Below are 21,753 nucleotides of genomic sequence, written 5' to 3'. Positions count from 1 at the left end.
AATGAAACTGTTTAAACAAGTGAAAATGTGAAAAATAATGCCTGGTTTTATAGTATGTTGATATTCATTACATGTGATTTGTTTGTTTTTTTTTTTTTAAGCATGTATTTCAAAAATGACACGTCGTTCCAGGGAATTTTTTTAAAAGATAATAATTTACTTTGCATTTTTTCCCTAATACAGCTATTTCACTTTTTGTGTGGAGGGAGGTAAGGACCCTTAAATCTCTTTTTTAAGATGAAGCCATAGAGTTTGGTAAATATGGACAGTGACTTGATATTGCCTTTATAAAAATCAAAATCCAGTCATAGGATAACTTAGGTTAGAAACAACCTGCCAAGGCAATGTAGTCCAATCCCATGCCCAAATTAGGTGCACTCAGATCACAACTCATGGTTGTGTTCACTTGGTCTTCAACACCTTGAAGGATGAAGCTTCTATAACTTCTCTGGTACACTCTTCCAGCATTTGAACAGCCTCATGGTATTAAAAACAAACAAACCAACCCAAAACCTATCAGTATCTAATACAATTTTTTCCAGCTTTTGCCTGTTTCTTCAGATTCTAAATCATAAATGCTGAAGTCCTGATTTCTTATCCTGAATTGTAATATTAGCTTAAAAATGTATTTCTTGCTTAGAAATGGAAGAAACAAAAGTCAGAATTTAATAATTTTAAGAGTTGGATTGGAATTCTAAGATTTTAAGTTACTGAAGTTTATGTGGTGCTCCTTTTTTTTTTCAATTATGTCATTATTTAATTGTAAAGAATATGAAAGAGCAAAGAGCTCTGGCTTTTACATGTGTACATGGCAGGTGTACATTATTCTTTGTATCACTGGGACCTATCTGTGCCATAATTCTTTGGTTTTCATTTGTGTTGCTCTCATAGTGGATATTAGTGGACTTCTTGAAATTACTCTAGTGACTGATTCGTTTGTGTATGGGGAGGGGGGTCCCATAAGGAAACTTGTGTCCTGCTAATTGTTTTTTAGGCTAGCCTTGCCATAGCATTTGGCAGACTGTAGTTTTCTTCAGTAGGAGGACGTAGATTTGAGTTTACTGTCCTTGGAAACGTGTTGCATTGATTTTCTTCCCAGTGTAGTTTCCTTAGGCTGTGATCTTAAAAGGAGTTCTTGTTTGGAAGAACTGTCCCACTGTCTTTTTCCTTCCTTTGTTATGTTGGGCTGTGTATTCTCCCTGCCTGCTTGGGATTTGCAGTCTCTTGATCGTGTTACAAAAACTAGTTCTGCATAAAAGAACTGGTTTTGTCAAGAGTGATGAGCACTAACCCAGTTTGCAGTGTGGTTCCACAGCCCCTGACAGTATTCAAGTTGTGTTGAAGGGAAATCTCCTTGGGTGAGGATGGGAGGCAGATGGGTTGTCCCATGGAGTGATAACCCACAGTTAGAGTGGATTGACAATCAGAATTTAGAGACCAGGATGTGGCTGCCGTGAGAAATGGATCAGTTTACTGTGGATACATGTTCTGGTCTGCTATTCAGACTCCTTGTGTTAATGAGTTCTTGAACTGCTTAGTTTCTGAAGGTTTAAATGTCTTTGCTGACAACTTTTTAGCCTTCATGTTTTATATTCTTCCATTCTGAAAAGTCTTTTTGTTTTTGTAGTCATCCTGTTGGTCAAAAAGTGCTTCCATTTGAATGGGAATAGTTAAAAGTAATGCTCTTCCATTAAATGTGTACCTAATAAAAGGATGTGCAGCACTGAGTTTAAATTTCTTCTTGTACTGCTCAGAAATTCCTGTACTTGAAATTGTAATAATCTGTAATCTGTATGAATCATAATAGTTCCATATTTAACTTTTTTGATGTGTTGTAGAACTGTTCAGGGAGGGTGGTTTTTTTTGTATGAAGAATTGATATGTATGTTCTGTATATTTCTATTTCTGGTTTTCTCTAGTCTTGATTTCAAAAATTCTTTATGATATACTTCAAATGTTAGAATTTTTGAATGATATAAATTTAAAAAATCAGAAGCAACACAGATAATACTATTTTTTCCCCTCTGAAATTTGGACTACAATTTTTTGAAATAGGACCCTGAAGTTAAGGAACTACTTTAAAATTTCACATCAAAACCATCAAAGATGTCTTTTTATCAAGACTGGCAGCAGTGTATTTTATGTTAAACTATGCAGGTAGTCCTGTTCATTATGTTGAACTTAGTTGATGACCTCACCTATGTGAGCCTTAAAGCTAACCCAGGTAAGTGTTTAGCTGAACAGAAGCTGAGCCAAAGTTCATATCAATAGCTTCCCCTATGCTTTCAGTATACTGGATTTAATAAGTGTAAATGATCTCACTTCTTTGAAGGGATACCTTTGTATCTCCTGTGGAAGGCAGGAGGGATGGGAACTTCCTAGTGTTGAAAAGTTGGGTCAGTTAAGTTGGACTCATGATTTATTTGAGCTGTGACTCAAAAAGTTAGCAGTTAAGAGAATAGGTTTTTCTTTGTCCAGCTGAGTTGCACCCTTATTAAATTGCCGGAATAAAAATAAGAAACTTGTTACACTGGCAAGGATATGTTTCATAGCATGCAAGTTACTTGAGAGATATCATTTAGGTATTTCCCCATAGTTGGAAAGTACAATAATAAATGGATATACAGCATTTATAAGCTGCAACTATTGATACTGGTCCTCATCAGGAAATAACAAAAATCACATCTCAGGTTCTTACCATGCCAGACAGCAGCCAGAGTTTCTTGAAAGGCAGTAAAACAATCTTGAGAATTTTACCTGATATGTGCAGAGGATGACTTGGAAAAAGCAAGCCCTTTTGATAAGTCCTCTATTTCTGAGGGGATTAAGGAGCATGTTATTTTTAAAGCTGTTACTGTGCAGTGTAGCTACTACATGGCTATATATAAAGAGTTGGTGTGCTTCTAAACCTTGTGTCACAAACCCCATTTTATAAATCACTGTATTTGTGTATTGCAGGATTTTTCAAGTGCAGTTCTTGTACCTACATCAGTAAAACACCTTTGGAGGCTCCTTCTAAGAAAACTTTCTCAGCACAAGCAATAGAGAGATGTCTCATGAAAAGAAGGACTGACATTTTAATTGGAAGAGTGTTATGTTAGGAGGATCATGTGAATATTCAGTTACCAACTGAGGTCAACAGTGTAAAATTGTGCAAAGAGCCTACCTTGAAAGTCCAGTAAACAAAACCTTGAGCAATGAATAAGTGTAATTTCCCAGTTTAGGTCACAGTAAGTAAGAAGCTTGCTGCTGCTGGTGTTCTTATTCCTGTATGGAATGATGAAGTTGCAATTAGTCTTCAAAAGCTTATACATCTTTTAGAACTCCTTTTCTGGACAGTAGGAACTTGGTAGTGGTGAGGTTTCTATTTCTAGTACTGGGGTAGCCCACAAAATTGATGGAAATTATACTGGAAACATCATGTATAAAAATTACTTTAGATCTCAGGTCACATAAATGTTTACTGGAAGGGACTTCTGGAAGTCATTCACTTCAGTTTCCTGTTTGATTTGGGACTGTCACCAGCACTCAATCAGGTCAGTTGTAGCTTTGTCTCGTTCATTCTGCAGTTCCACTAGGTCATCTGTTCTGGTGTTGTGCTACCTTCAGAGGAAAAAAAGCATTTTATTATACCTGATTTGAGCTTCCCAAGCTACAATTTGCGACTGTTCCCCCTTGTCTGCTGCTGTAGAGGAAAGTTGGGCTCGACCATCTTTGTAAAGGCTTCTTGCATAGCTGTAGAGAGCTGTTAAATTGTCCCTTAGGCTGTCAGCTGGTATTAGCAAACCCTAGTCTCTCGAATTCTCATAGATTAGATACTCTGTGCTTTCTCTGTATTTATAAAAATAAAATATTTTTTAATGTTCATAGTGGGTGATAATTCTTTTCTCTCCCTACTAGACCTGCCTCTGTGACTGTTTGCAGATGTGCACTAACAGAAAGGACTGGTGATGTGCTGGATGTGTTGCTGATCTGCTGTGCTCCTCTTTCTTTCAGGCTCTCCGCTATTTGGCCGAGTGCCGTGTCAACAGAGAAAAGATGAAAAGTGAATTGGGTATGATGCTCAGCTTACAGAATGTAATACAAAAGTAAGTAAGTTTACAATGGAATGTTTGATCCAAACAGTGTAAACATACAGTTGTGGTACAAAGTGCAACTTGGCCTGAATTTGCATACTAAGTTTCTAATATTGCCTTCTTGGAATTATGTGGCTGCAATTAAAAATTTTTATTTTATGTTATTTTGAATATTTTGAAATATTTATTTGCAGGTCATTTGCCAAACAACAAATTTTCTTTGCCTTGTTACAAGATAACAAATTTTGTCCCTTTCCTTCAGGTTCTCTTGAAATCCTTCCTATCGTTGTATAAGGTTGCCGTGCAGTTAAAGAAATTGCTTGGCATCTGCCACATTTATTCTTTGAACCCCACCCTTGGGTAGGGAATTTGTTTCAGTGTATTTCTGGAGGTAAGTATCTGCAGTTCTGTGTTGAGAGAACATCTTGCAGGTGGAGTAGAAAGTAATGAGGTTTATAGTGGTCTCTGATATCTTTGTATGAGGTGTCAGATGGGTTGTGTCTCTTAAAATTTGTGGTTGTTGTATTTTCTCAAGGTTTCTAACTGCTGAGTCTTGAGTACTGGAAGATCTCTGTGTACATGCACACTGGAGATGATGCACTTAATCATCAGAAATTTATGTGGTTAATTGAGGTGAATCACTATTCAAAAGAAACCCCAACAGCCTCCTTCAAAGATTATTCTGTCATAGCAGAAATTAACTTTCCATCAAACTATCTGAAAGTGATTATTTTACACAGAGTTTGGTAGTGCTCTGTTGGAGCTCTAGACTTTGGAGATGTGAGGAGCTGTTCCACGGGGGTGGAGAAAAGTCATGTTGCTGCATTGAGATGCCTCAGATGTTGTTTAAAACAATTATTTCGAATAGGGTAAAACACAAGTGGAATTGTATATTAAATATTTAGGTAGAAAAGTTTTGAGTATTTTAATATGTTAGTTGAACCTCTGTCACTTGTAGATGTATGAGTTTCTTTTAGGAAAAACACAAGGCTTGACTTTGCTAGTTCTTTCATCTCACAGCCCTGCCAGTTTTGGCAGTGTGTCCTGTTATCATAGATTGTTAGGGGGTTGGAATGGACCTTAAGGATCATCTAGTCCCTCCCCACTAGACCAAGTTGCTCAAGGCCTTATCCAGCCTGGATTTGAGCACTGCCAGGGTTGGGGCACCCACAGCCTCCCTGGGCAGCCTGTTCCAGTGCCTAACCACCCTCACTGTAAATAGTGTCTCCCTAATATCTAACCTCTTTCAATGTGTACCTACTGCACCGTGCCCTATTGCTGCAGTTCCTGATGAAGAGTCCCTCTCTGGCTTCCCAGTAGGCCCTGTCAAAAACTGTAAGGTTACAATGAGGTTTCTACCCACAGCCCCAACTTCCTCAGCCTGTCTTTGTAAGGGAGGTGCTCCAGTCCTCTTGCCAACTTCGTGGCTCTCCTCTGGATTTGCTCCAACATTTTTGTGTCCTTATGTTGAGGACACTGGAACTGTGCTCAGCAGTTTGGGTGGGGTCTCATGAAAGCAGAGTAGAGGGGGAGAATCACCTCCTTCAACCTGCTGGCCACACTGCTTTTGATGCTGCCCAGGATTTGGGATTATTATTGGATATTACAGGATTATTGTTGTATTTCCCTCTGTCTGACACTCCTTGTCTAGATGTGTGAACCTGAAGGAGGAGAAATTATGATTTGTACTCAAGTTCTGTGTGATCTAGGAAATACTACTACTGTTTATCTTTAAGTACTTCAATAATTGTGCTGAAGCTGAAGATGATAGGCTATTGGCATGGAATTCAGCATTATGCCTGAGTAACACCTTGTGATTCACCACTTATGCAAAACAGAAGGATTTAAAACGTGTCTTAAAAAGAAAAATGAACAAAGTTACTAAAATTTAGAAGAGATGTGTCAATTTTTAAAAAATAATGTGAAAATTATAACTTTTGAGATTATAGGTGTTCCAATATGATGTATGGAGAGAAAAATGGAATTAAGTTTTAAGATATTCACCTTTTCTAAGGACAAGCATAATTAAGTGAACTATACAGAAGTCTTTGCAACTTTTATAATAACAATAAGACCTGAAACATTTAGGTAATGACAGAAGCATGTGTTTCAAAAGAACTTACTTTTAGTATGAATTACGTGTCTATTTGGAGTGCAGAGACATTCTGTAAAAGTTGAGAGGGGAATGGCAGTTCATTATCAGTCTCTATAGCTTGCAAATATTACTTGGGAAACATTGAAGAGATTGCCATTAAATTCTTTAACAACATTTTTTTCTAGGTTTCAGTTTCATGGGCCAAAAGAGCAAAGTTCAGATATGTGCAGAAAATGAGAGATAAGTCAATGAAAACTGGAAATCTTGTAGGTGTTTTTTTTTTTTCTAGAAAGCTCTTTGGCAACAGTAAGAACATACGTTGGATTTGTGTGCTTGTAACATTTGGAAAGTGTGATATCATGAAAATTTAAATACATAGCATCTTCAACCACAAGACTTTGTCATGTGCTTGTCAGGATTTTAGGTTTTAATGTTGACAGGAAATGCTGAAGTTGAGTTTTGTACTGCCTGCATAAATATGGGGCAAGATGGAAGAAAAATGGTGAGAAGATAAATGTGGACTCCTTTTTATCACAATAAGGTTTTGGGGTTTTTTGTTAGAAAGTGTGTAGGGCAGAAATCAAGGTCTCTGCTGTCTTTGATTTGTTTTACAAATTGCAGGTTCTAGCTTTTAATTGATTTCAGTTTACCAGAAGATGATATAGTCTGTTGAACTGAAACTAGACATTAATGGATGCTTTGGTCAAAATTACTTCATGCTCTTCTGTTCCCATGTACTTTCCAAAATCTGTGTATTTAACTCATTGTTCTATCTAAAATATTTTTTATTATTTTCAGAATTTAATTTGGGATTCAATTCTATTTGTAATGTGGTACAAAAATGCAAATAAATGATACAAAAAAGATAGGAACTTCTGTCAGAATTCTGCTTTTCCTGTGTTTGTTTCTTTCTTTCAAGTGAGACAGAACCCAGCATCTTTTGGACCAGAAGTTGTAGTCACTGCTTTTAGCTCCTGACAGATGACGCACATCCTGTCATCTGAATAGTTCCTTTTCAACAAGGATTTTTCAGCTCTCACTGTCCATTTTCTCAGTTAACTAAATAATATTCAGTGGCTTTCCCTGTTCAGTGCTGATTTATGACAAACTGTATTCTGCCACTGATAAAGCTGTGGTGTGTCTTCTCAAGCAATGAAATGGAGCGCAGGCAAATCACAAACTGAATAATTGTCATATTTCAAACTTAAGTTTATGTTCAGCAGTGCTGAACTGATGCTGTGCTAGGAAGTGGAGGTGTTTTAGCATTCCAGTTCTCTTTTGCTTTCAGTTATGCAGATCCTGAAATTTGAGGGCTTTTCTCATCATGTGTCTTTTTATAAGCCTTGAAGGTTTCTGTTAGAGACCTGAAGTTCAGATATGGAATTTTTTCTCATAGCCTAAGTGCAGCTAACAAGTCTAACAGATCTTTAGATGGTCAATGCCATCAACTGGAAAGTGGTTGGAATTGGTTTTCTACTGTTGGCATCTTTTAGTAGTACATGGGAGCCTTAGGCACCAGCCCTAACCCTTCTATTGAAGTAATACACAACCAATGGAAAAAGGCTGTGCCACTTAATTAAACTCAATATCACAATGCCAAAATACTATTTGTTTCATGAACACTACTGAGGATGAGAGCTGAAATTGAGTGCCACCTGTTTATCCAACCATAGAATCAGAATGATCAGGGTTGGAAGGGACCTTAAAGATCATGTAGTTCTGACCTCCTGCCTTGGGCAGGGACACCTTCCACTCATCCAGGTTGCTCAGAGCTGCATCCAAGCTGCCCTTGAGCACTTCTAGGGATGGGGCATCCACAGCTTCTCTGGGCAGCCTGTGCCAATGCCTCACCACCCTCACAGTGAAGAATTTCTCCTGTGCTGGGGACCTCAGTGGTAAGTGGTAAATTGCACTGCATCATGAACAATGAGTAGGAAATATTTGGGACATCTGAGTTTGACAGTTCTTTGAAGTACCTTCACGTCTCCTTCCGTGGCTTATCAGTCCTCTGGTATTATCTCATCAACTTTTTGCTCTTTTGCTCATTTTAAGTGTTAAAGCTTAGCTGTGAAAATCATGTTGCTGCTCAAAACTGATGTCTGGCTGACTCTTTAGTTATAGTACACTTAAGGAACAAAGAATAGGTTTCAGGTTCACTGTGACTGATTTTCAAGGCATATGAACACTAGATTTTGCTAACTGAAGAGTAACAAAATTTAAGTGTAGATCCTGGAAGCTACAGGAGAATGTCAGCTCTGAGGAGTACAGAATGAAAATTTGATGGCAGCTAGATATTTTTATGTTTAAGATTTGTTTTCTGACTGAACTTTATTTGGAACACATGACTTTCTAAGCTTCTTCATGTGAAAGACTTTATATGCTTTCATATTTTCTAGGACATATGAAGAGCTGTTTCAGCTTTCATGGAATACTTCAAAACATTTTTCAAGTATAAAAAATTATGGTTCCCTGTTCTTTACTTGCTGCTTTTTTCTTTAGCAAGGGAGATTTTTTTCTTTTGTTCACCTACATCTGCTTATTTTTAAGTGAAACTTGAGACATAGCAGACCTTTAAAATATCTACCTGGAGGTTTCCAAATTTCTCTTATTTTTTTAATGGCTGATATTACAAAAATGTTACACTCCCTTGTTATGTGTCCATGCAGAAGTGCTTGCATAAATAGGTAAAAAAAGAGAGAAGAGATTGAAGCTCTTTGAATACTGGTATTTCACTGTATTCCAGCAGTCATCAGCAGTAATTTAATATTGAAAACTGGTTTAGTTGCTGGCTTTATGAATTGTGTAGAGGACTTAATGTGTCCATATGGACTTTCTAAAATGTTATTAGCAGCTTCTAGAATTAAAATTAATTAGGATTTATTGCCTGCAAGGAAATACACTAATTTCTGTTCAGAGTGAAAGTGTCTTTTGATGGACAATAAAGGTCAAAGTTCATAATTTTTCATAATCTTTATGAGCAGCTAATGGTACTGTTTCAGTATAACTAGTATGTATTAAAAAAAAAAAAACACTGATGAAGAGTCAATGCACTAAATAGCTCTTATTATGGAATGGCAAATTACTGAGAGTAAAATTCCAATTACTTAGCTAAAAGAGCTTTTCAAGATAGTCTTCCTTTGCCAGGTTGTCAGATTTAACAAGCTGAACTAAATCCAGTGCATTAATCAGCTCTTCCAATTTATTACTTGCCTAAGAAGATTAGGGCAATTAATATGTGTTTAATTAGAGTCCCTTGCAGATCTGGTAAAATACATGCAGTCTATAATTGCTGACTTCTTACTCAATTTTAATTTTTGGTAGTCTTAATTACCTGCACTTTTTGAAAACTTAATTATTCATTGAAACTAGCAAAGTTTAAATTTATGATATATTACAAAAAAAAAAAGGCAAAAGCCAAATATTTCAGATAGTATTTGTTGAAATTAAAATGGTAGGGATGTTGCATCACAACAGTTTTTTAATTTTTTTTTGTTGTGTGGCATACTATTTTTTCTTTTTTGTGAGAGGATGAGTGGTTGGAGAAAGACAGGGCAAAGGCCATATATTAATTAGGAGGTAGGCAAAGTATGTATTTAAAGGGATATCTGATGATTAAAGGGAAGTTGCCATATAGCTTCAAGATAATACTTTGTGAGAAATTACAGTTAAAAACCTCTAAATATTTAATGTATTGATGTTATTAAGTGGAATGCTTAAATTCGGATCTGCAAAGGAGAAGGAAACAGCTTTTTATAGACTGTAGAGATTTTATTTTTCTCTGCCTGAATCACTTAGTAATGCTGTTTTTGTAATCCTTGGCATGTGGGGTTTCTTTAACACGTCAAAGTTGAGAAACAGTTGAGATTGGCTAATGGGAAGCATGATTCTGTTGCATGATTATTTTTGCACTCTGCAGTACTTGTGATTCGGCACTGAGAAGTTGTGTTTTTGGAGAAAAATATGATTATCCTAGGCCTTGGATTTTTGTGTGAGCAGTAGGTTCCAAAAACTTTGGGTTTAGTTACTAAATTTGTTTCCAAATTGTGCTGTATCACCTGAAGGAAGAATAATATACACATCTGTCTGTTCCACGTTAACTTTCCTGGGCCTTCCTTTCCAGTTCTTTTTTCCAATACAGTGACACCCTTGGTTGCTGGTGCATCTCTGGGCTGTGGGGCTCCAGTGAATTTATTGCTGGAGCAATGTGGTTGTTAATAATAGAAGGTCACAGCAGGAAGACGCCTGCAGGCTGTTCTGTTCACATTGTTAAGCAAAGTAGCTTAATATTCCCCTCTCCCCAAGATACCCTGAGTTTCTTTAAAGAATGTCTTTATTGTATATTTTCTAAATGGTGGAAGTTTTCAAAATAGATTGTTTCTTGAAGTTACTTTGGAAAAAGCATTCTCTGCCCCCTTTCCCCCAAACAAAACAAAGCAGTGAAATATTACAAAATGTGGGAGACATCAGTATGTCCTCTTTAAAAGTACCATGTTATTTGTTCTAAATAACTGAAGGCTCCTTTTGTCTCTCAAATTTCCCTGGTATTTGAAGGAAATTGTGTCTAGGGGAGAGGGTTTAATGTAGTGAGCTACCTCAGTTAGTTAGGAGTGTTCTCAGTACAAGTTCTGCTGTTTTTGTTTGTGGTGAACTAACAAACAAAAAAAACCCTAATAACTTTGGTTCAGCAGTCTTTGTTTCCTCTAGTGAATTTCCATATAGTTAATATTTCCATAGTGTTAATAACCATATAGAAGGTTATGACCTCAACGTAGAGATGCTGGCACAGGGACAAATGATGACAAATAAAACACAAAAAGCATTAGTTAAAATCCTACTGTTAGAATATTGTTGTTAACCTAGACTTTAGTCATAATGTAATAGGCTTTCTGGGAGAATTTTACAGCTGCTGTGAGATAAGGAAATAAGGTTTTAAGTCTTGTAAAGATGGATGTAATTTGTAAGACTAGTGGAAGACTGGATCATCAGCAATTCAAATGTAACTAGCAATTTAGGTGTTGAAACACTACTGTGAGTTTATATTTGCATGGGTTAATAGAAATTAGCAGTCATGTAAATAACTGTTCTAAAGGTTTATTTTGAGAGGTACAACTTGGGATAAGCTCCCTGTTTGTGTATAGATTGATCACAAAAAAATACAAAAGCATGACCTAATAGAGGGGTGTCTTCTGTGCCCTTACAAGATGTACTTTTCATGTTAGTGGGGGATTTTTAAAATTTTTTGTTTGTCTCAGGACCTCTCTGCAGTCAGAGACATTACGCAGTCATCATTTCTACTTGCATGCAACTTGCTTAGTGAGCTCTACACAATCAGTACTGTTTCTGTACTCAACAGTTTAGGTGTTTGTAAATCTCTAGTTTGGGATTTAGTGTTTTCTATTTCTTTCATTCTGTCATGTGGGTGTAATTCCTATTACAGTATTTCTGACTGCGATCAGAAATACCGCGTTGTTCTGCTCTTTGTTCTCCAAGCTATTGCTTTTACCTCACAATGTTCCACTTGTCTGGCACTTCTATCAGGACTGTTGGTTGGGCAGCTTTACACTGCCTGATGTCTGTCTCACTGTGATCCAGGTACTGTGCTTCCATGGACTTTTCAGAGTACCAGTTCAGTACATACTGGTTCAGTGGAGCAGCTTTTACTCTGCTACGTCAAAACATTTGCACACTCCATGAAACAGCAGAACTTTTGTTGCTGGTTTCTGTGCAGCACTTGCAGTTGATGCAAAACTTTCTCTGACACAACAGTGCTTGCTTGCATTTCAACAGTTTCTTTTGCTTCTTTTCTTTGATAGAAATGTTCAGTTTTCTTGGCATTTTGAGTATTTCATGTCAACTAATGGACAAATAGTGAGGTAACAAAGTAAGTAGTTGTTAATACAGTGTTTTTATAATGAGTACCTGCAAGTTCTTCAAAATCATGGCCTTTGACTGGTTTACAATGATTGGCTTAAGAATATAAGCAATGAAAGTAGTTACCTATCCATTGAGGTGCCTAAGTTGTACAGTGGTGATTTATGTACAATTACCAAATTGTGGGTTCCTAAACCTGGAAGAGCATTTTCAGTACCTGCTACTGAGTAAATAGGCATTATTGTTGCTTTTCTGATGGAGGGAGTGCCACAATCATAATTGCTTTGAGTGCTTTCTGTTTAAATGGGGAAAAAATTAGTTGGGCAGTTAAAAATGAGCTAGTTGTTTTTCAGTGTAGGCAAAAAATATTGTGATGAGTATTGCAGAATTTAAAAAATAGAGAACTTTGAGACACTGAGAAAAAGTTATTAAGAATAAAATAACTTTATTAAAACCACGTCTGTTTAAAAGCCTTTTGTGCTCAACTGTCTTATCCAGTTTCTTTGTTTAGAAATTGGCTGAAACAGAGAGTTAAATATTTTAGGAAATCATTTAAGATTATTTACTTCCTATATTTTTGCAGAATTTATATTTAAACAGAGAACTCAGAAATGTTGATTATAAAAAAAAGAAGTGGTTTACAGAGTGAGACACAATATTATATGTTAAAAAAGATAGAATCTGAGTTGATATTTAAATAACTGCTGACTGCAGGATTGGAAACAAATACTAATGCTGAACTCGGTGCCTCAAGATCTGCCTGACATGGTGTGCCAAAGGCAGCTTCTTTGCTTTTTGTGGGGCAGTTCTGTACCTGTGTTGAGGGGTAGAGATTTAAGTGGATTGGCAGAATAGTCAGGATTAGTAATGGCAATGCCTCCAATGGTAACAGACACTTCTAATGCTCGAAAAACCTTGTCATCAGCTGGTGGTGAAAGCATTTCAGGAATACAGTGACCTTCTCTGGTTACTAGTGAGTTTACAAGAAAAACTGCTGAGGTAGATTCTTTAGTATGCTGACTTTTACTGATGTTTACTAAAATTAAGAGCTAAGAAGGCTTAAGGTGCTTTGAAATTAAAGTAACAAATTGTGTGGTGAAGTATTTAATACCAATGCAGGTGTGGATTGACAGTATTGTAGGCTGCAGTAATTTACTTACAAAAAGGGCATTGATACATTCTTAACACTGTGAGGTTTCTCACCTTCTCCTACCATTGTCAAATGTCTACATTTGGTTTACAGTGACCTTGTCCACAGATGGTATTTGTCCCTGGTCATTGACCTTCATAGTAAGCATCCCAAAAAATTGGAGATTTTTTTTCTAGGAAACCATAAGTGGATTACCCTTTTTTTAGTCTTTTTTTTTTTTTTTTTTTTTTTTTTTTTTCATGAGGGCTGCTTGATCAATAAACATAATAAGGTGCTGGTGTGTGATTGGAACTTAGATGGTTTCAGTTGGGTATTGCAGGCAATAAATGCTACAGAGGAACTTACTAATGATGATACAGCCTTCGTAAGTAGTTTCTGGATGGAGCTGTTATTTCAGAAGGAAGTGAATTTTATGTGATTCTCAGTTGGATGTATTTCTATCCAGGAATATGTTCTGATACTTTGTTGTTTTGCAGTACCTGCTACGATATTTTTTGGCAGGATTTCCATTGGATTTTGTAGTAGAAAGTCCTCTCTAATAACTTGAAACAAATTTAAATTGTTAGCACATGCTGTATTTATACAGTACATCATCAAGTTCCTACAACACTTCTTTTAAACCTTGTTGTATGCTTCAGCCTATTTTGCATGGGGACTGCAGTCCCTTTGGTTAGAAATGAAGCTGTTAATACTGGCTTACTTAAAAATAAAACAGTCAGTTCCTTGCTAATAATTAAGTAGTGTAAGAGTAGGAAAACAAGATGTTTCAATAGTTACCTACTTTGAGTCTCTACTGAATTAATATTAACTATATTAGCAAATTAATCAAATACAAAGCTTAGACATAGGTATGCCTACACAGATTAAACCTGCATTTTTTTCCTCTGGGACAGGTTGCTGCTGCAGTTTAATTCGTATTATTTATACAGGCTTTGTTCAGGGAAGCCTGAATCTTAGAGCTTTCAAACCCTTTGTTTTCTTTTTTTTTTTAAACTTTTCTCCTGTAAATTTCAGAGAAATAATCAGATTAACCTCTCTTTTAAAAACTAAAATAAACAGTAGAGATTTTAAGATAGAAATGAATTTTCCAAATCATTATAGACTATAATCAACTATTATTATATTACATACTTAGTGCTGTTAGCATGCTGATAGTACAAGAAAGTGGTTGGCTTCCTCCAAGATGTTTCTAAAGTGCTTCTGTGCTGAGACTGATTTCAGCACTACCAGTGCCTCTACCTGGTCACCACAGCATCATCTCCAGGAAGACCTGGCTTTTTAATGCAAACATTTTATATCTTTCATTGTAAAGGACCAGAGACAGTTGTTGCCCTTAAGATGTTTTTATTTTTTTTAGCCCTGATGCAATTTGTTGGAACCCTATAGTAAACATGATTTTTGCCATCCATGAAATTATTACTGTTCATTAGCAGGCAAGATGTTGGAATCAGCTACTGTGAATTTCAACATGGAGTTTGTCTTTTATGTGGACTCTTGTCTAGCAAATGCTGCTATGAATCCTTTTGAGTTTAGTTGAGTTAACAGGCCCTGCATCTTTTTTTTTTTTTATGTAGAGTATATCCATATGGTAGATACCAAGCTGTGGGAGATCAGAAGTTGATTTTCCATTTAGTGTATAAATAGCAAGAGTTAAACAAAATTGGATGAATAGCTGGGTTAAGCATATGGCATATGTTCAAATCCGTTATCCCGTTCTTGGAAGTTCATTCACTTCTTGTGATCAGAGGACAATAGAATGAATCAGGAAAATGTGTTAAGTGTGGGTAATTAATCAATTGCTATATGTTTAAATTAAATCACAGTTGCTGATTTTACAGCAGTTAGTGGGATTGTACTGTGATTTTACTCTTACTTACAACTTTTTTAATATTTAGGTTGTTTTGTTTGCTTGTTTTCAACAGTCTTCAGGACATTCCAGCAATTTCATGGGGTTTTTGTACATCTTCAGGTTCAGTAGGTATATGATGTAAACTGAGCTGGAAGTGGCATTGTGAAATCCAATCCTTACTCCTAATTTCAGTGGGGTATGTCTTGTTAAGTACAAAATCAGTCTTAAGACATCAGATTTCCTTGTTCATTACAAGTTTTTTAGTTTAGTGTCTCCTGGTCAAATTGTCACAGCTATGACACGAGTAGTGTGTGGAAGGCTGGCCAAGTGACAGGGATCTTGCAGTTCTAGGGAGCAAAGGCTGGCCAAGTGACAGGGATCTTGTAGTTCTAGGGAGCATTCTAGGAAAATGTGTGACCTTGCCTTGTTGCCGTGGTGCAGCCACCTTGGAGCACGTGGTTGATGCCCCTGGAGTGCAGGCACATAACCCTGCTGTACTCAGGCTGGGCTTAGGTTCACTGAGCAGTGCACCTGCTTGGTTTTGGGGTTTGAAGATCCATGGTGCTGCTGCTTATTCTGTCACTTAAAGCTTGCCCAGTCCTGCAGGCTCTCTTTTTTTTTTCCCATTCTACACTTCCAAATTGTTTTTCCTGTTGTTGATCCATTACTATGCTTTCTATACTGTTATTGACCAACATAAGGATCCTGCTGTCTGTATTCTTCAGGATTTTGACTTTTTTCTTTTCAGAAAGCAGGTGGTAATAATTTTATCAGCTGCTCTGTGATATTATCTGGTCTTTGCTGTGTTTTTGGGGCTAGAGGGAGCTGAAGTGTAGCATGGTAGTAGCACCATACTGGGATTCTGAGAAGGTGTGTGCTGAAGTAATGCTACTCTTCAAGTTGTTTTCAAATAACGTGCCTGCTGCCTGGAAGGAGTCAGGAGAGCAGTCACATGCTTATGAGGGAGCCCACTGCATCACAGGATGCACTAAAAGCTTACAAGAAAGAGCAGCATTCATGGAGATAAGAAAGAATCTTGCCCTGGCACTGGAGCAGAACAGGCAGAAAAGCAGCTAGATCAGATAACTGTCTTGAAACAGATTGCTTTTTCTCTAATACCATGCTCTTTCTTTAGGGTTGTCATTCATGCTCAAAGTTTTCATCAAAACCATGTCAATCACTGTGTCTCACTTCTAAAATCAAAGATTAGTGATTTCCCAGCTCCCTCTTACAGAATGTAACAAGTCTTTGCAGCTTACTGCTCCCTTTAGTTGCTGGAAACAACTTCTGTCTTTAAGTATAGGAAGAAAGTATTGCAAAAGAAATTGTTCCCTGGAAACAAATACATGAGTGGTCTTAAAGCATAGTGATCTGAGTATATGTTGGCTAGCCATTTGTTACCCATGACTAAATGATAAATCTCTACTGTGTATGTACTTTAAATGTTCTGACATGCATGCACTTGCCCAACAGTGATAAAACAGTGATAGAATTTGTGTCAATCCATGAAATTCTTACTTGTGCTTTTTGTGTCATATGGGCTACTAAATGCATTGTAATGAATTAAGTTTGTTTATGGAAATAAAATTATGGTTGAAAATATCACTACTCAGGATCTTAGGGAAGAATATAGGGACAGTGCTTGCATGTATGAAGAGGATTGGGATCAAATGAAAATATCTGCTTTTATGTGATGATAGGTTTTCTCTAACTTTTTGGAAAGGTACTTGCATCACTCTGTAGATGAGGTCTCTCAAACTAATGTTTTAGAAGGAAAAATTACATTCAGTTCTTTGTTATGTTCAGTGATTTAGGATTCTTCTGTAAGTTATGTCAGAGAGTTGTTGATACTTTTAATTTATGAGTGAGTTATTTAGGATGGCATTTGCCAAGGTCTTGTCTAATATTAAAGCCTTAACTTGGATAATGAAGATATTTTTCATCTTCAAACTCTTCATATTCGTTACACTTGAATTGTGTTGTGGATTCTTTTTACAATCTGCATTTTAAGGTTCTACTGTCTGTTACTATGTAAAATTCTTGAGATGTCAATACAGGAAATTTTTCTTGGGTTAACTTTAAAATGTCTAGATCTGTTTCTTTATTTTGTGTTTAGAGTTTATCTTTCCTTCACCACTGTTAGCTACTTTTCTTTTTGGTTTTACAGAGCTGCTCTTTTCTTTGTTTGGTTTCCCAAGTATTAGTGAGCAAGAGCTCAGTGATGAGCCATCCAGTGCATGTCCACCTTTTCTGTTTGGCTGTGTCACAGCCTTTGTCCATGATTTGTAAGGCTATTTGTCGTGCTCCCTTCTTATGGAGCCATGCTAACTGAAAATATATATAGTACAGACACTCTCTATGTGAAAAGTGTTGTTATGTAAGTGGTGTACTGCAAATGTACCATTCTCCTGTATCAGTTTCCTTGCTTGGATCTTAACAGAGTTCTGGGCCGTGAGTTCTATCATAGAGGCTACCTCTGGTTGCCATTTTCTCATAGAGGTTTCTCAGTTTAGACAAATGAGCTGTAGCTCTTCTCCATGAGGAGGGGAATGAGCTGTAGTTCTTCTCTGTGTATCCTGAGAATCATAAAACATCCTCAGTTGGAGGGGGTCCATGAGGACCATCGAGTTCAGCTCCTGGTTCTGCACAGGACAGCCTCACAGGTCAGCCTTGAGATGCAAGTGATGCCTAATTCTAGACTTAAAGCTGAGAATGGTCTCTGTGTCTGTCTTCGCTTCTCTTGCTCATGAGCAGCCCTGGAGAAAACAGGTCCATCAGTACCAGGCTCAGATTGGTCCATAAATTACAAAGTGAATACTCTTGAACTACATCAGATTCAGAGAGTAACAGTGTAAACTGAGTGAGCTGATATGTACTGACTTTTTGATCTATGTTATGAAGTTACTTGAGATTAAAATATTTCTTTAGTTTGCCTGTATGAGCTCATCTTTGGCTTTATACTCTTATTTACTAAACACAGTTATTGCACTAAGTAGAATTACAAAGAAATTACGTATTTGGAGTGAGAAACCTGGGAGCAGTGTTCTCCTGAAGTCAGTGTCATGTTTGAACCAGTGAACTATTGGACTTTTAAGTTTTGTATTAGAAGTTTCTAAATTGTTATTATAAGGCGTAGTTTCTCTGTGATGACTTTGTGTAATAAGATCTTGCTATAAGCTAAGGTGGAACAGGTTGCCTAGGGAAGCTGTGGATGCACCATTCCTGAAGGTGTTCAAGGCCACGATGGATGCAGCTCTGAGTAACCCTGGTGTAGTTGAAGGTGTTGCTGCCCATGGCGGGAGGGTTGGAACTAGTTGATCTTCAGGGTCCTCTTCCAACCTTAATCATTCAAGGATGATTCTAGGAAGATGAAAACATCAGCAGTACTCAATGGCAAGTTCTAATGACTTTGAGAATGATGCCTTCCTTTTTACATTTAGTCTTGCCTTTAGTTCATGATGCTTTAACATAGAACAATTTAGGACTGAGCAGTGAACTCTAAGTCTAAATATGAGAGCAGGAAGTTTCTGAAATCAGTCTTTGTAATTTTCAAATGCATTAGAATTATGTAAGCTGTCATGCAGAACACTTTGGAAGACAGTGTGTAAGGAAAATAGTTGGCAGGAAATTAAATAAATTTTTGCTTTACTTACAAAAAAGCCTATCTGCTAAAATATTCTTACCCTGAAAGATTAGAGATCCACAAGTAGGTAAAAATAGGTGTATTCCATGTATATTGCTGTTTGAATTTACTTAGTGACTTCTTGATATGTGTTCACAGACTCACAGGGTGATTGAGTTTGGAAGGGACCTCTGCAGGTCCTGGGTCCAGCTCCCTTCTACTCAGACATAGGCACCTAAACCACATTGCCCAGAACCATGTCCAGGAAGCTTTTGAGTATCTCCAGGAATGGAGACTCTACAACCTGTCTGGACAGCTTCTGCCAGTGCTCAGTCACCCTCACAGTGGAAAAGTGTTTCCTCATTTTTCAGATTGTGCCCTTTGCTTCTGGTCCTGGCTTTGTCCTCTTTGCAACCCTTTTGGGTATTTATGTACATTGATAAGCTCTCCCCAAGCCTTCTCTAGGCTCAACCATCCCAGATCTCTCTCCCTTCTTTCATCAGCCCTGTAATCATCTTCCTGACCCTTTTCTGGACTCTGCAGCGTGTTCATACATCTTGTGTACTGGGAACCCAGACCTGGCCACAGCACTGCAGATGAAAGAGGCAGGATGACCTCCCTTTATCTGCTGGTAGCACTCCTGCCAATGCAGCCCAGGATAACCAGTAACCTTGGCTGCAGGGGCACTTTGCTGGCTGATGCTGAGCTTTGTGTTGAACAGGTTCTTTGCAAAGCTCCTTTCCAGCTGCTCGCTCAGAGATTGTGCCTGATCTGAGTGGTGCCTGGGGCTGTTCTTCCCCAGATGCAGGTCTTTGCACTTTCCCTTGTTGAACGTGATGAGATGCCTGTCAGCCCATTTTTCCAGCCTCTTGAGGTCTGTCTGGCACAGCTGTCTGATGTATCTGTCACTCCTTCCTGTTTTGTGTCATCTGCACATCTTGTTAAGGGTCCATTGTGACCCAGATAGTTAATGAAGATACTGAACAGAACATGGGACCTGGTGTTGATCCCTGCTGTACACTGCTAGATACTGACCTCCAGCTGGGTTTCATGGCCTTGATCACCACCTTCTGGGCCTGGCTATCTAGCCAGTTTTCAGTCCCCATCTCAGTCTGGTCAGCCAGTCCATCCTGCATCAGCTTCTCTGTGGGGATTGTGTAAGGGCCAGTGTCAACAGACAGTAGCCATTTGCTCTCCCATCCTAGTGAAGCCAGTTGTTTCATTGTAGAAGGTTCCTGGGGTGCTCAGGCATGACTTTGTGAATCTGGGTTCACCCTTCCTGACCACCTTCAGATTTTTTCCATCACCTTCCCAGGGGTTCAGATATTATCAGAGCCTTGAAGTTTTATAAATGGACAATTAACTTTGCCATCTTTATTGTGGGTAGTGGGCAGACTGACCAAGTACATCCAAAAGCAGAATTACTACAGAAGTGAAACTTCTGGAATTAAATGACATAAATCGCCTTTCAATGGAGTCTGGGATGTAATTGAGTCTTGGGTAAAGAAAAATTCCCTCTTTTATTTGGAAACCTCCTGTGTCCAGGTTATAAGTTCAGTAGAAACACAGTAATGAAATGCTGTTGTAGTGTTTTACATGTTTGGCTAATGTGTCTTTAGAGCACAATGGATGCCATTAAGGAAAGGCAGGTAATAAATAGTTCCTGTGCTTGTGCACAGGGCCTGCTCTACTCTGAGCAGAGTTACAGTTGATGTTTCCTCTGGTGCAGCAGTTAGTATGTAATTTACAAGTAGGTACACACGTTTATTTTTAAAAATATGCATAAAATATTACAGCTTAAAAAAGGATAAGATTATCTTTTACAGTTTCACGCCCTCATGTATGTATTTATAAACTTATTTATGTCTTGCCCTTCTCTGAAAGGGGAAAATCACTATATTAGTCTTTCTCAGTCTTTGTGCTTCTTCTAAAGGAGGAGACTTAAGTGTCTGTTACCTTTGCATCAGATGAAGCTGTGGTAGGAAGGTTGTCATGCCCTTCTGTTATAATTTATGATGTTGTGTGTTTACTTCAGTCACAGCCATAATGCTGTACACTGCTTACACATTCTTTCCTAGTATCCATACTCTGCCCACATCACACACACCTTTGGAGTTGTAGCCGTTAGTTTTCATGTCCTTTAAGGTTAGCAGAAACTTTAAAAAATGTCTTGCCATGCTAATAAAACCTCTGCAGTACTTGGACCATGTTTAAAAAGTTATTTCTAATAATAGTGTAGAAAATGAGAACTATTTCTTGTATCCTCTTATGACAGATACAGCACGTGTCACTTGGATTCTGTGTTCATACTTCTTACACAGCCAGCCTTGGGTAAACATGATGGAAGGACAGGCAGCAATCTAGGATGACAGGAATTCTGGAAGACAGTGAAAATTCAAGGCTTGAGTTTCTGACAGGCATCTTCTGAGTCTTGCTGAAGTAATGTAAGATGTTACCGCCTCTGAAAGAGATGGTAACCAGCTATTGCCAACTGTTATTCTGCTCTAAGTAGATGCTGCTATTTCCCTAGCAGGGTAGCAGAACACTAGTCATAGAATCACAGAACAGCCCAGCTTGGAAGGCCCCTCAGAAGATGATCTGGTCCTACCTTTCCTGGGAAAGGGGACCTAGATGAGACTGTCTCATGTCCTGTCCAACTGTATCTTGAAAACCTCCAGCAGTGGGGGAGGTACTGTGTCCCTTGGTGAGATTTTCACTGATGGAGTGTTCTCAAACAAGCTCTAGCTGCACAGTGAATTTATAGTATGCACCTGCACCTTCAGTGGTGACTAAAGTGCCGTCCTGGAGTGGGAGAGAGCAAGAGTTCCCTTGTGCTGCTCTGATGGTGGCAAGAGGTTGGCTCACACAGCTGAGGGCAGTGTTAGCTGAAACTGCTGACACACTGGTGCTGGGAGGACTGGTGTCAGTGCCCTCAACGTTTTCTCATTTTTGGCAACAAAACCACAGCCCATGAGTTAGAGTAGTTTTAGAGAAAACCAAAACTTCCACTGTTTTGTGGTTTCATTTTATGTGCAGCTTCATTGTATTTATTAGAAATATAGTATGTAAGGAAACAGACTCACCACTGAA

At 37.9% G+C, this 21,753-nt stretch overlaps 1 protein-coding gene across 2 annotated transcripts in view; it reads left to right on the top strand.

The window, feature by feature from the left end:
- Nucleotides 1-21,753, top strand: part of ARMC1 (armadillo repeat containing 1) — a 33,901-nt gene that overhangs the window by 2,902 nt on the left and 9,246 nt on the right. For both annotated transcript variants that reach the window (XM_063169491.1, XM_063169483.1), the window contains exon 3: nt 3,997-4,088. In XM_063169491.1, the coding sequence (XP_063025561.1) occupies nt 3,997-4,088 (92 nt within the window). The remainder of the gene's footprint in view (nt 1-3,996; nt 4,089-21,753) is intronic.

Source organism: Melospiza melodia, chromosome 1 (assembly GCF_035770615.1).
Source record: "Melospiza melodia melodia isolate bMelMel2 chromosome 1, bMelMel2.pri, whole genome shotgun sequence".
Lineage (NCBI taxonomy): Eukaryota > Metazoa > Chordata > Aves > Passeriformes > Passerellidae > Melospiza > Melospiza melodia.
This window is presented reverse-complemented; position numbering and strand designations above follow the sequence as displayed.